This window comes from Lepidochelys kempii, chromosome 6 (genome assembly GCF_965140265.1).
Source record: "Lepidochelys kempii isolate rLepKem1 chromosome 6, rLepKem1.hap2, whole genome shotgun sequence".
Classification (NCBI taxonomy): domain Eukaryota; kingdom Metazoa; phylum Chordata; order Testudines; family Cheloniidae; genus Lepidochelys; species Lepidochelys kempii.
The window spans coordinates 13,249,786-13,262,394 of NC_133261.1; the positions used below are offsets into that span (position 1 = coordinate 13,249,786).

A 12,609-nucleotide genomic window follows, 5' to 3' on the forward strand; every position below is an offset into this window, starting at 1 on the left:
TGGGGGGGGGGGCAAAGGTGAATTTTATGGCTGCTCCCAGAATCCCCATAGTGCTGGACACTACAGGGCCACCCCCTCCAACCACTGCCCTGCCCCAGGCATGTCCCCCACTCTAGACTGAGAGAATTTTGCCTAGTGGGCAATGACCCACTAGGGACCGAATGGCTAGGCAGCAGTTCTGCAGAAAAGGACCTAGGGGTGACAGTGGACGAGAAGCTGGATATGAGTCAGCAGTGTGCCCTTGTTGCCAAGAAGGCCAATGGCATTTTGGGATGTATAAGTAGGGGCATAGCGAGCAGATCGAGGGACGTGATCGTTCCCCTCTATTCGACATTGGTGAGGCCTCATCTGGAGTACTGTGTCCAGTTTTGGGCCCCACACTACAAGAAGGATGTGGATAAATTGGAGAGAGTCCAGCGAAGGGCAACAAAAATGATTAGGGGTCTGGAACACATGACTTATGAGGAGAGGCTGAGGGAGCTGGGATTGTTTAGCCTGCAGAAGAGAAGAATGAGGGGGGATTTGATAGCTACTTTCAACTACCTGAAAGGGGGTTCCAAAGAGGATGGCTCTAGACTGTTCTCAATGGTAGCAGATGACAAAACGAGGAGTAATGGTCTCAAGTTGCAGTGGGAGAGGTTTAGATTGGATATTAGGAAAAACTTTTTCACTAAAAGGGTGGTGAAACACTGGAATGCGTTACCTAGGGAGGTGGTAGAATCTCCTTCCTTAGAGGTTTTTAAGGTCAGGCTTGACAAAGCCCTGGCTGGGATGATTTAACTGTGAATTGGTCCTGCTTCGAGCAGGGGGTTGGACTAGATGACCTTCTGGGGTCCCTTCCAACCCTGATATTCTATGATTCTATGATTACCCAGGTGTAACTACATGTGAGATACAGATACATAGTGATTATTAATAACTTTAGATACAGAAATGATACATACATACAACTAGGATAATCGTATTCAGCAAATCATAATCTTTCCAATGACATCTCACATGCCTCATCTTGCGTAAAATGCATCATAATTATGATATAATCATATTATACTAATATCACTATGAAGAATATGGGGTGCAGTGTCACAAAGGACTAACGAGAGTGTGAGGGAGGTTACAGTCAGTGATTTCCAGGTCAACAAAAGCCAGCCGAGCGTCAACGAGAATTCAGGACAGTGTCACCAACTCTTGAGATGTTATCATGTATCTTGCAATATCTCATGTTTTTCTTCAAGCCCCAGCTCTTGGACTCACAAGATTGACTAAGACTCACAGCTTCCATTCAATATAAAATGCCAGTTTCTACCACTGATGGTGACAGAAGAAAGCTGACAAATGCAAAGCCAGGGCACCTTGAAGGCTCGGTAACCAGCAAGTGAATAAGAATCCCAAATTTATGATTTTTTTAAATCTCAAGACTTTTAAGCTGATCTCTGGATTGGGGTGGAGAGGCAACTCATAATTTCTGAACACGTGGGATTGGCAACACTGTCAGAACAACTTTATTTCAGTTCATCAAAGCATCACGCTGCTCATGCTCACTCTACCATTCTCCAACATCAGTACTTTCCTGTCAGTAATAGCATGATTTAGCAATTAGTGATAGTACCCATTTGCAAAAGGGCTCTTTAATAGTATAGAATAGCATAACAAGAACCAATGGCTGGAAGTTAAAGCTAGAGAGATTCATACTGGACATAAGGCACACAGGGAGGTTGCTTAACCATTGATTTGAGGACTTCAGTAGCTCAGACATAGGTGAGAGGTTTATTGCAGGAGTGGGTGGGTGAGATTCTGTGGCCTGCATTGTGCAGGAGGTCAGACTAGCTGATCATAATGGTTCCTTCTGACCTTAATATCTATGAGTCTATGAGAAACAAATTCCCAGTGTATTTGGTGGAATTCTCCATTTCTTGGAATCTTCTAATCAAGCCTTTCTGGAAGATTTGCATTAGCCAATTACAAGTTGTTGGGCTCAATACAAGGGTAACTGCGTGAAATTTAATGGCCTGTATGATGCAGGAAATGAAACTAAATAATCTAATTTTCCCTTCTGGCCTTAAACTTTTATGAATCTCCGAAATCTATAACAGAATAGTCCAGAGTCATCACCTATGACAAGCTCATATTAACAGTCTTCACATCTATGAATCTGTGAAATCTTTGAACATCAAACACAGTGGTGTTCAGTCTGGCCAGAAGACTCGGCTCCTCACAGAAGGGCCAAACTGAAGTCATCTTGCATTTCCCTGAACAGAAAATAGGCTGCAGATTTTTTCTTTTTAATATGTTAGACATTTACTGTTTAGCAAATGCCTTCTGCGCCCAAGCTGTAGTGGTTAGCCGCTCCCTCTTATGAAACCAAGTGACCTTGTATGTGGGGCTGTGAGCTCCCTTCCTCCCTGGTAATTTCCACTACCTTTCTCTATCGAGGTTATTAAGGAAATATCTTCCCACAGATCTTCCTTCTCAGGGAGTCCTTTACCTCCCTGTTCCTCAGGCTATAGATCAGGGGGTTCAACATGGGGATGACAATGGTGTAGAACACTGAGATGACTTTGTCCTGGTCCATTGAGTCTGCTGCTCTGGGCTTGATGTACATGAAGAAGACTGTGCCATAAAAGAGGAAGATGGCCGTGAAGTGGGAGGCACAGGTGGACAGGGCCTTCCGGCAGCCCTCTGCTGAGCTCATCCTCCCAACAGTGACCAGGATGTAGCTGTAGGACACCAGGATGATGGTCAAGGTGGTCATGGTTGCCAGGGCGGAGAAGATGTAGAGAATTACCTTGGCCATGGTGGTGTCGGTGCACACGAGCTGCAGCAGAGGGGGGATATCACAGAAGTAGTGATTGATGTGGTTGGGGCCGCAGAAGGGAAGTCGGAAGACATTGCTGGTCTGCACAGCTGAATTGGCCATGCTGAGGATGTAGGCCACAGCCACCAGCCGTATGCACATCCCCCTGGACATGAGAGTGTGGTAGAGAAGGGGGTGGCAGATGGCCAGAAACCGGTCATAGGCCATGGTCGCCAGGAGCAAGCACTCCGCTGTGCCATAGAGTAAGAAGAATGCCATCTGTGCCATGCAGCCAGTGTAGGAGATGGACTTGTCGGTGGCGAGGAAATCAGCCAGCAGCCGGGGGGTGACCACGGAGGAGTAGCAGATGTCGACGAAGGAGAGCGTGCTGAGGAAGAAGTACATGGGGGTGTGGAGATGGGGGTCAGTCTGGATCAAGGCCATCATGCCCAGGTTTCCCATCAGTGTCATGGTGTAAATCAGCAGGAAGGACCCGAAGAGCAGCCTCTGCAGGTCTGTATGGTTTGTGAGGCCGAGCAGGATGAAATGGGTCACAACGGTGCCATTCTCTCCAGCAGCCATCGCCTTGGGGTGCTTCACCTGCCATGGGGAGTGGACATTGGACACCTTTCAGTGAGACACAGTATATGGTTAGTGCTGGACTCCCGGCGCCTGAGCCCACAAAACAGGCACTACATGGGCAGCGGGAGGTGTGCTGATCACCTCACCACTCATTCTCAGACACACCTTGAGGTACAAGGCAAGAGTCAGTTCAGTCTCTGGCCCATCCCATGCTTGGCCTGCCGATCACCATTGCTAGCAGGAAAGCCAACTGGAGTCAGTTCTGACTGAGACTGTTGCGGTGAGAACGCTTGGCAAACTAGGGACTGGCCTTGGCGCCCCCGCCCCCAATCTCATTCCATAGTTTCATAGAGTTTAAGGCCAGAAGGGCCCATTGTGATCATCTAGTCTGACCTCCTGTATAACACAAGCCATTAACTTTCATTCAGCCACCCTCATATTAAGCTCAAAGACTTTAGTTAGGTCAAAGCATTTCAGTCCTCAGGAGACTAAACTATTATGTGCCTGTGACGGTGCTGCCTGTGGGATCCAGCTGAGGTCACTCACTTAGGGTGAACTGCAAACAGAACGGGGCAAACAATCCCCAGAGCTTGTGGATATTCCAATACTTAGATTTACCAAGCCAGCACAAAACAGCTTCTATAGGTACCTCCCTGGTTACTCAGACGTCCAAATAATGCAGTTCCCTTAAAGTACCCAGCCTCAGGCCTCCATCCAGACACACATGTCAAACCTATGATGATAAATTCTGAAAATCTTATTTCATCGTATAAAAGAAAAGGTTCTTCCAATCCCAAAGGACCAAGCCCCAGACCCAGGTCAAATAATAACTTAGATCTTACCCCAAATGCACGCTTATAGTCAATTCTTATTAACTAAAATTTATTAAAAAAGAAAAAAGAGAGAGAGTTGGTTAAAACACCAGTACACATACAGACTTGAGTTCAATTCTTGAGGTTCAGATACACAGCAGAGTTGAGTTTGTAGTGGTCAAAAGTCCTTTCAGAAATAGTCCAGAGGTTATAGTCCAATGTCCATGTTCAGGGTGACTCCAGTCAATGACTGGGGATCTCAATCCTTATGGCTTAAGGTTTCCCCCTCTTGAAACCCAAAGCAGATCTGAGATGGAGAAGAATCATGTCCCAAGGTCTTTATACATTTCCTGCAGCCTTTTGGCCTGAGAAAACAATAGGCTTAGCTTTCCTTCTTGCAAACATCACGGCCATTAGCACAGGATAATTTACCCATTAAACAGTTCAGATACAGGTTATCACAACCTTTAAAGAGACATATAGACAATAATACTATTTCACTCAAGTGCCTTCCTAAATGTTAATATTACTTTTTTGATCTTTGAATCAAAGCTATAGCAATAGACAAGACTTGTTTGCTTACATCACAAGACCTGAGCAAACATCTACGCTTCTACCTCTAACAATGCAGACTTGCATTTCAAAGCTCTATTCATTTACATAGCTTCCTAACCAGTCTTTAAAGTTTGGCCATGAGTCAGGTCAGTCTGTGAGTTAATTAACTCTTTCTGGCCCTGTCACCTTTCAATGAGATATTATATTACACTCATAATGTCACACCCCCAACGCAAAATTGATGCAAGAAGGGATGACACAAACATCACTGAGTGCATCCCAAGAGCTCCCCATCTTGGGTTCTGTCTCACTACAGCTTGTACTGAGATAGAAGCTGTACCAGTGTATAACAGAAATGGTTTATCAAAGTCATGTTCCATAACATGATTGAATCTTTTTACAAACTCAAGGTAAAACTTGGTTAGAACAATAATGGATTGGATCTGCTCTTGCAGCGTGGTTCCTGTATGTCTCATGTGATCTTGCCAAGAGCTAAAGAACATAGCTACTTTATCCATACAAGCTCTGGCAAATGTTTGGAACCCAATTAACATCAAGTCAATGTAGATATTAATGTTGTTCATAGTACAGGAATCTTGGCATTTAGTGGTGAAAGCAATGTGGTATTGTGCCTCAGTTTCCCTTTTCCTACAGCACATTAGGTTTGGAATGTCTTTTCCCCTGTGAAAAGTTCCAAGACTGTTTACAGGCATTAACTGTGAAGCATTAGCATTACAAGGCCTTCTAACACCAAGTGTGTTCTCATGAATTCCTTTTAACATGTTTAAGGGTTTTTTCAGAAGATTAGGCACATTGTACATTTTTACAGTTCTTGGTAATAGCAACACATTAGTTAAAACAATCACCATCAGCAATAACAACAAATTGCATCCGATGAAGTGAGCTGTAGCTCACGAAAGCTTATGCTCAAATAAATTGGTTAGTCTCTAAGGTGCCACAAGTACTCCTTTTCTTTTTAACAAATTCATTGTAAGTGTCCATCTACAATCATTTTGGTCATGCCACACCTTTGGCTTAATACCATTGGCGTTTTGGCGTTTTAGGGTTAACCTGTGGCTTCCCTTTGCAAAATTAAGGTCTCTCTTTTCTCCTTGCCCTGAAGGATCAAACCCTGATTTCTCTTGCTTAACAGAATTCACTGGCTGATTGGGTGTGCTCTATTCATTTACATATCTTCCTAATCAGTCTTTAAAGTTTGGCCATGGGTCAGATCAGTCTGTGAGTTAATTAACTCTTTCTGGCCCTGTCACCTTTCAATGAGCTATTGTATTGCGCTCATAACTTACAGTGCCACAGGCAGAGGACAGGCGAGACCAAGATGTCAGCAGTGCCTGAAGCCCCTGCAATGGCAGAGTGTTGCTCAGGTGAGGTAGGCCCAGATGATCCCAGCAGGTGTGACCCACACCTCATGCTGAAGAGGAAAGCAAAACAACCCCAATGTCCCTGCCAATCTGACCTGGGGGAAAATTCCTTCCTGGCCCCAAATTTGGGGATCAGTTCGACCTTGAGCATGCAAGCAAGATACACCAGCCAGGTGCCTGAGAAATACAATTCTCTGTACCACTTCACTGGTCCACCCTATCTGGTTTCCCATCTTCAGTTGTGGATGTTCTCTGCTGCTCCAGAGGAAGGCAGAAAAAACCTGGTGCACTCAACAGCTGTCGAACACAATGGTGGGACAATGCATCCCACTCAGCCTCCTGGGGGAGCACAAAGCTCAGCAAGTCACAGACTCAGCCCCATGTTCCAGGAACCCTGGCTAAGCCAGACAGCATGTTCAGAGGACGGTGCTTGTAGGTTGGTCAGGACAAAAATGAGGCTTAAGCTACTGAAAATGAAAGACAAACTAATGAGGTGCAAAGGTCTGACCTTAAAGCTACTGACATTAGAAAGAATCTCTCAACTGACTTCAAGGAGTTTTGGATCAAGCTCCAAATCTTTAAACTGGCAAAAATCAAGACCCACTTACAACTGGCAAGAAGAACAAGAAGCAATGGTCTCAAGTTGCAGTGGGGGTGGTCTAGGTTGGATATTAGGAAACACTATTTCACTAGGAAGCACTGGAATGGGTTACCTTGGGAGGTGGTGGAATCTCCATCCTTAGAGGTTTTTAAGGCCCGGCTTGACAAAGTCCTGGCTGGGATGATTTAGCTGGTGCTGGTCCTGCTTTGAGCAGGGGTTTGGACTCGATGACCTCCTGAGGTCTCTTCCAACCCTTATATTCTATGATTGTATGACTCTATGGCTGGAACCCTTTGCAGTCAGTTAAAAAGCCTCCTCTGGACTGCAATCAATAATTATCATTATTCTGTATTTGCATTCCGGCTGGGCTGTGACGTCTGCTGTACCAATACAGAATAAAAAAGACAGTCTTTTGCCCCAAAACACTTCCACTGGGCCTTGGATTAGGCCATTGGAGCTGACCAGTGTCACTCAGGAACCAAATTCAGGCTCAGGCAGTCTGGTGCCCAGCACACAGACTGGAAAAGACTTAACTGCAGTCATGAATGTCTCTTAAGTTTGGTTGAGCAGGACATCTCAGTGGAGTTAATTTACATGGAAGTGCATAACTGTGTCCCATTGCCCATAGATACCTACCTATCCTAAAGAAAGCAGGCAGAAAGGAAGGTTGATCCAGTAGCACTAGCTTGGGATCCAAAAAACTCAGCTTCAAGTCCCTGTTCTGCCACAGATTCCTTGTGTGAGTCAATTAAAGCTAGAGTTTCACGGTGCTTAAGTGCCTAACTCCAGAGTTAGATGTGTAGGGGCTTTTGAGGCTTTTGAGGTACCTAAACAATTTTAGAAATCTGGCCCGTAGCTTCTGCCTCAGTTCCCCCTCTGCCACAGAGGGGATTGTTAATACAGCTTGGTGACATTTTTCCATAAAACCTTCTTTTAGTGAAAAACACAGATTCAGGTTGACCGAAACATTTGGCAAATTTGTGGCAAATTTGCCAAATTGTTTCAATCAAGGAAAACCCCAACAAAAAAAATCCCCCCCAAGATCAATTTTTTTTCAATTAAAACCAAATTTCCTATCAAGCTGAAATTTCCATCAACTTCATTTAAATTTTTAAGAAAAAAAAATTAAAATGCTTGGAATTGAAACAAAATGTTTCATTTGACCCATGACAATTTTTTCCAACTTTTTAATTTGCTGAAAAAAGATTGAAATTCTTTTTCGGGACAATCCAAAACAATTATTTTGTTTTTGAATTGCCAGAAAACTGAAAAATCAATTATCCATCTGGCTCTAGTTGTGAGGGTAAATATATTAATGATTGTGAGGTACTCAGAGACTGTGGTGACGCAGGCCATGCAAGTGCCATAGATAGGTGCAGTAACCAATACCTGTGACTGAGACAGAATTTTATACGCAACCAGACAACAACAGATTATTCTCTGAGTTGATTCCCAACTCCCCTGGTCGTCAGAACCGAGGCACAAGGCAAATCTACAAAGGAGAGGATGCTTGTGATATCAAAGCAGCTAAAGACCCACCTTGCAGCAGAAACTCCTGCTCTTCTTGTTCGTGGACAGATGTTTGAAGACCAACTTGACCTGTGGAGATGCTAGGACTTTTCATCACAGACTCACCTAAGGAGCTTCATATAGGGGCTATATGAGCCCCTTGGATTCTCCTCCCAGGTACACAACACAGTCAGTCACCTCATTCAAAGGGCTAAAGACTCCCTGATCTTGCACCTTATGTCATCACTTACCCCTGTGAAAAGCTAGGGTAAAACGTTACCAGATCACAATGGCAGCTCTTTGTACACACTTTGTGCTGATGGTGAGTGACGCACAAGGTGCAGAGGCAGTTGAGAAGGCAGCCAAAGTTGTTGCTCAGAGCTGCTCAGCGGCAGAGTGCTGCAGAGTGAGTGGCACAGCTTGGCAATTTGTATCCTTCAAAATTATCCCCTCATGAATTGCACCGTCCATCCTCAAAGGATCCCACCACACTTCAGAAGTTGTCTGTATGTGCGTACACACTGGGGAAAAGCACTGTTTAATAAGAACATAGGAATTGCCATACCAGATCAGACCTGTGATCCATCTAGTCTCATCTCCTGTCTCCAACAGTGGTTGGTAACAGAAGATTCAGAGGAAGGTACAAGAAACCCCAAGGCAGGCAGATTTGGGATGGTCCCCCATGAAGTCTCAACTTTACCCCCAATCGTCTGATCTGCTTAATCCACAAAGCATGAGACTTTATCTCCCTTCTCTATCTCCCCTAGCCTTAACTATCTGGATATCCTTGTTACCCATATAAACTTCCAGTCCCTCTTTGAATCTTGCTAAATTCTTGGCCTCTGCAACATCCAGTAGCAGTGAGTCCCACAGGCTAATTATGTGTTGTGTGGGGAAAATATTTGCTTTTGTCCTTTTTGAATGTGTCACCTCTCCGTTTCATTGAATGGCCCTTTGTTCTGGTGTTACTCACTGCTGACACAGACTAGCCCCTGGGCAATCCAGATGGCTCAGGGTTCTGGGGAATGGGATACTGACCATCCAGCGCTAGGGTCATAGATTCCAGTCTAGTCCCAGATCTGTAGAGACCAAACTCTGTTATTGTGCGATGGCTATTTGCTGGCCTCTGTGAAAAGAGATGGAGATTCTCCATCTAGCTCCCAGAAGGACACATCTCAAAAACAACTTGCATCTCATGTTGTGAGTCTAGGCAGAGAGACCAAAGCTTGAATGGCCATGGGAACTGGACTCCTCTCTTGATCCTAGATTCTTCATGGTCTAGGCTGAGGTCCATTGGTAGGAGGGAGGGAGGAGCAGCATGTATGTCTGGACTGTAATGACCAGCCCACTTCTTAACAAACATTCTCTTTAAAACTGTTCTTTCACAATCCTAGATACTCCGTTTCACTGCCCTGATAGGCCCCATGCTGCACATGCTCTGGTTTGTTCACTGCCTGGGAATCCTGGAAACTAGCCATTAAAACAAGGTCTCCACAGCACAGCAGTGTGGGGTGGGAAGGCCATGCCTCCTTGCCAGAAGGACCCCAATATCTGACAGCTGGGAAGTTTTGGGGATGAAGTTTCTTCATGGATAGGCAATTCATAGAATCATAGAATATCAGAGTTGGAAGGGACCTCAGGAGATCATCTAGTCCAACCCCCTGTTCAAAGCAGGACCAATCCCCAATTTTTGCCCCAGATCCCTAAATGGCCCCCTCAAGGATTGAACTCACAACCCTGGGTTTAGCAGGCCAATGCTCAAACCACTGAGCTATCCCTCCCCACATTGGTCTCAATGTTCTCAGGACCAGACAGGATTAGAAGGTGCCAAGGATCTTGTTGGACATTTAAGACCAAGGAGAGATGCTTGGCCAGGTGACTTCCAAGTCAACTTGCAGAGACCAGGTCCTCAAAGAATCAATCCTGAAGCACTTGCATGAGAGGAAAGTGATCAGGAACAGCCAGCATGGATTCACCAAGGGAGGGTCATGCCTGACTAATCTAATCACCTTTTATGATGAGATTACTGGTTCTGTGGATGAAGGGAAAGCAGTGGATGTATTGTTTCTTGACTTTAGCAAAGCTTTTGACACGGTGTCCCACAGTATTCTTGTCAGCAAGTTAAGGAAGTATGGGCTGGATGAATGCACTATAAGGTGGGTAGAAAGCTGGCTAGATTGTCGGGCTCAACGGGTAGTGATCAATGGCTCCATGTCTAGTTGGCAGCCGGTATCAAGTGGAGTGCCCCAAGGGTCGGTCCTGGGGCCGGTTTTGTTCAATATCTTCATAAATGATCTGGAGGATGGTGTGGATTGCACTCTCAGCAAATTTGCGGATGATACTAAACTGGGAGGAGTGGTAGATACGCTGGAGGGGAGGGATAGGATATAGAAGGACCTAGACAAATTGGAGGATTGGGCCAAAAGAAATCTGATGAGGTTCAATAAGGATAAGTGCAGGGTCCTGCACTTAGGACGGAAGAACCCAATGCACAGCTACAGACTAGGGACCGAATGGCTAGGCAGCAGTTCTGCGGAAAAGGACCTAGGGGTGACAGTGGACGAGAAGCTGGATATGAGTCAGCAGTGTGCCCTTGTTGCCAAGAAGGCTAATGGCATTTTAGGATGTATAAGTAGGGGCATAGCGAGCAGATCGAGGGACATGATCGTTCCCCTCTATTCAACATTGGTGAGGCCTCATCTGGAGTACTGTGTCCAGTTTTGGGCCCCACACTACAAGAAGGATGTGGATAAATTGGAGAGAGTCCAGCGAAGGGCAACAAAAATGATTAGGGGACTGGAACACATGACTTATGAGGAGAGGCTGAGGGAGCTGGGATTGTTTAGCCTGCAGAAGAGAAGAATGAGGGGGGATTTGATAGCTGCTTTCAACTACCTGAAAGGGGGTTCCAAAGAGGATGGCTCTAGACTGTTCTCAATGGTAGCAGATGACAGAACGAGGAGTAATGGTCTCAAGTTGCAGTGGGGGAGGTTTAGATTGGATATTAGGAAAAACTTTTTCACTAAGAGGGTGGTGAAACACTGGAATGCGTTACCTAGGGAGGTGGTAGAATCTCCTTCCTTAGAGGTTTTTAAGGTCAGGCTTGACAAAGCCCTGGCTGGGATGATTTAACTGGGAATTGGTCCTGCTTCGAGCAGGGGGTTGGACTAGATGACCTTCTGGGGTCCCTTCTAACCCTGATATTCTATGATTCTATGATTCTCTGGAAGGTGACATGCCAATGGAAACTGCTAGGACACAAGAGGGCGTGCATGGTTCTCCTTCCAGCAGCTGCTCCATCTCTCTCTTGCAGGAAAGAAGATACTCCTGGGGCATGAAGGATCTGGAGACCCCAGGAGCCGCGAGAGGGTGATCCTGCCACTGTGTGAGCATCCCAGCTCTCACCCAGTTTGATGGTACTTTTCCTCCAAGTGCCCTGATCTCGCCCATCAGTGTCTTCTTTGGACGTTGGGTACTATCATCGACGGCATTATTGAGTGACCTGTCACTTGCACGTCCATGCACCTGCACGCGCACACGAAGGCACATAACTACACACAAATGAGCTCACACATGCACACCAACACACACAGCTGCATGCAAACACGTGTGCACACACATACACACATGGACACACACATACATGCACACAGATGTGCAAATATGCACACTTACACACACACACACACCCCGCTGCCCCCCAATGAGTACATGCATGCACACATGCACTTGAACACACACATCTGCAGACAAATGAGCGCACATGGGCACACAAACACACACATGCACACAGGCAAACAAACACGCACACGCGTGCATGGAGACAAGCACATGCACACAAACACGCACACACACAGCCGCACGCCAATGAGCTCGCACACACGCGCGAGCACCCACGTACGAGATGCACAAAAGTGAGTACATAGGCACACACATGCGCACCGCTGCATGTAAGTGAGCAGACACTCGTGCCCATGCAAGCACACATGCACATACACGCCCATGCACACAAATGAGCACACGTACACACACATATAACCCAATGGATTTCCAGCACCACCACCACACACACACACCCCAAGCTCCCCAAGTGTGTGTGGTGGGGAGGAGGACAACCCTTTGCACCCCCAAGTCGGCAATATCTACAATAAACCAAGGTGACCGGATGTCGTCAGTGGAGTTCCCCCTCCATGGGCCAGACTCACTGGATGCACCCTGCCAGTTATTACAACCAATATCAAACCACAGACCTTCCTGCCTCCCTCTTTCCCCCACCCAAGCTGCATGGGTACTAAAACTATAGATAGGCTGGGAAGGATGATTTTTATCAGTAAATGCTGGTAAGCGTCATTTTCACCACTCATACAAAACCAA

General features: G+C 45.9%; 1 protein-coding gene across 1 annotated transcript; it reads right to left on the bottom strand.

Moving 5' to 3' along the window:
- Window positions 1-2,437: 2,437 nt before the first annotated feature.
- LOC140913789 (olfactory receptor 5B21-like) lies at window positions 2,438-3,376 on the bottom strand. Its single transcript, XM_073350584.1, has one exon. The coding sequence runs from the start codon at window positions 3,374-3,376 to the stop codon at window positions 2,438-2,440; it is 939 nt and encodes a 312-aa protein (XP_073206685.1).
- Between the last annotated feature and the right edge of the window lie 9,233 nt (window positions 3,377-12,609).

Coding starts and splice junctions, on each gene's coding strand:
- LOC140913789 (XM_073350584.1), bottom strand. CDS start 3,376: ATGGCTGCTGGAGAGAATGGCACCGTTGTGACCCATTTCATCCTGCTC.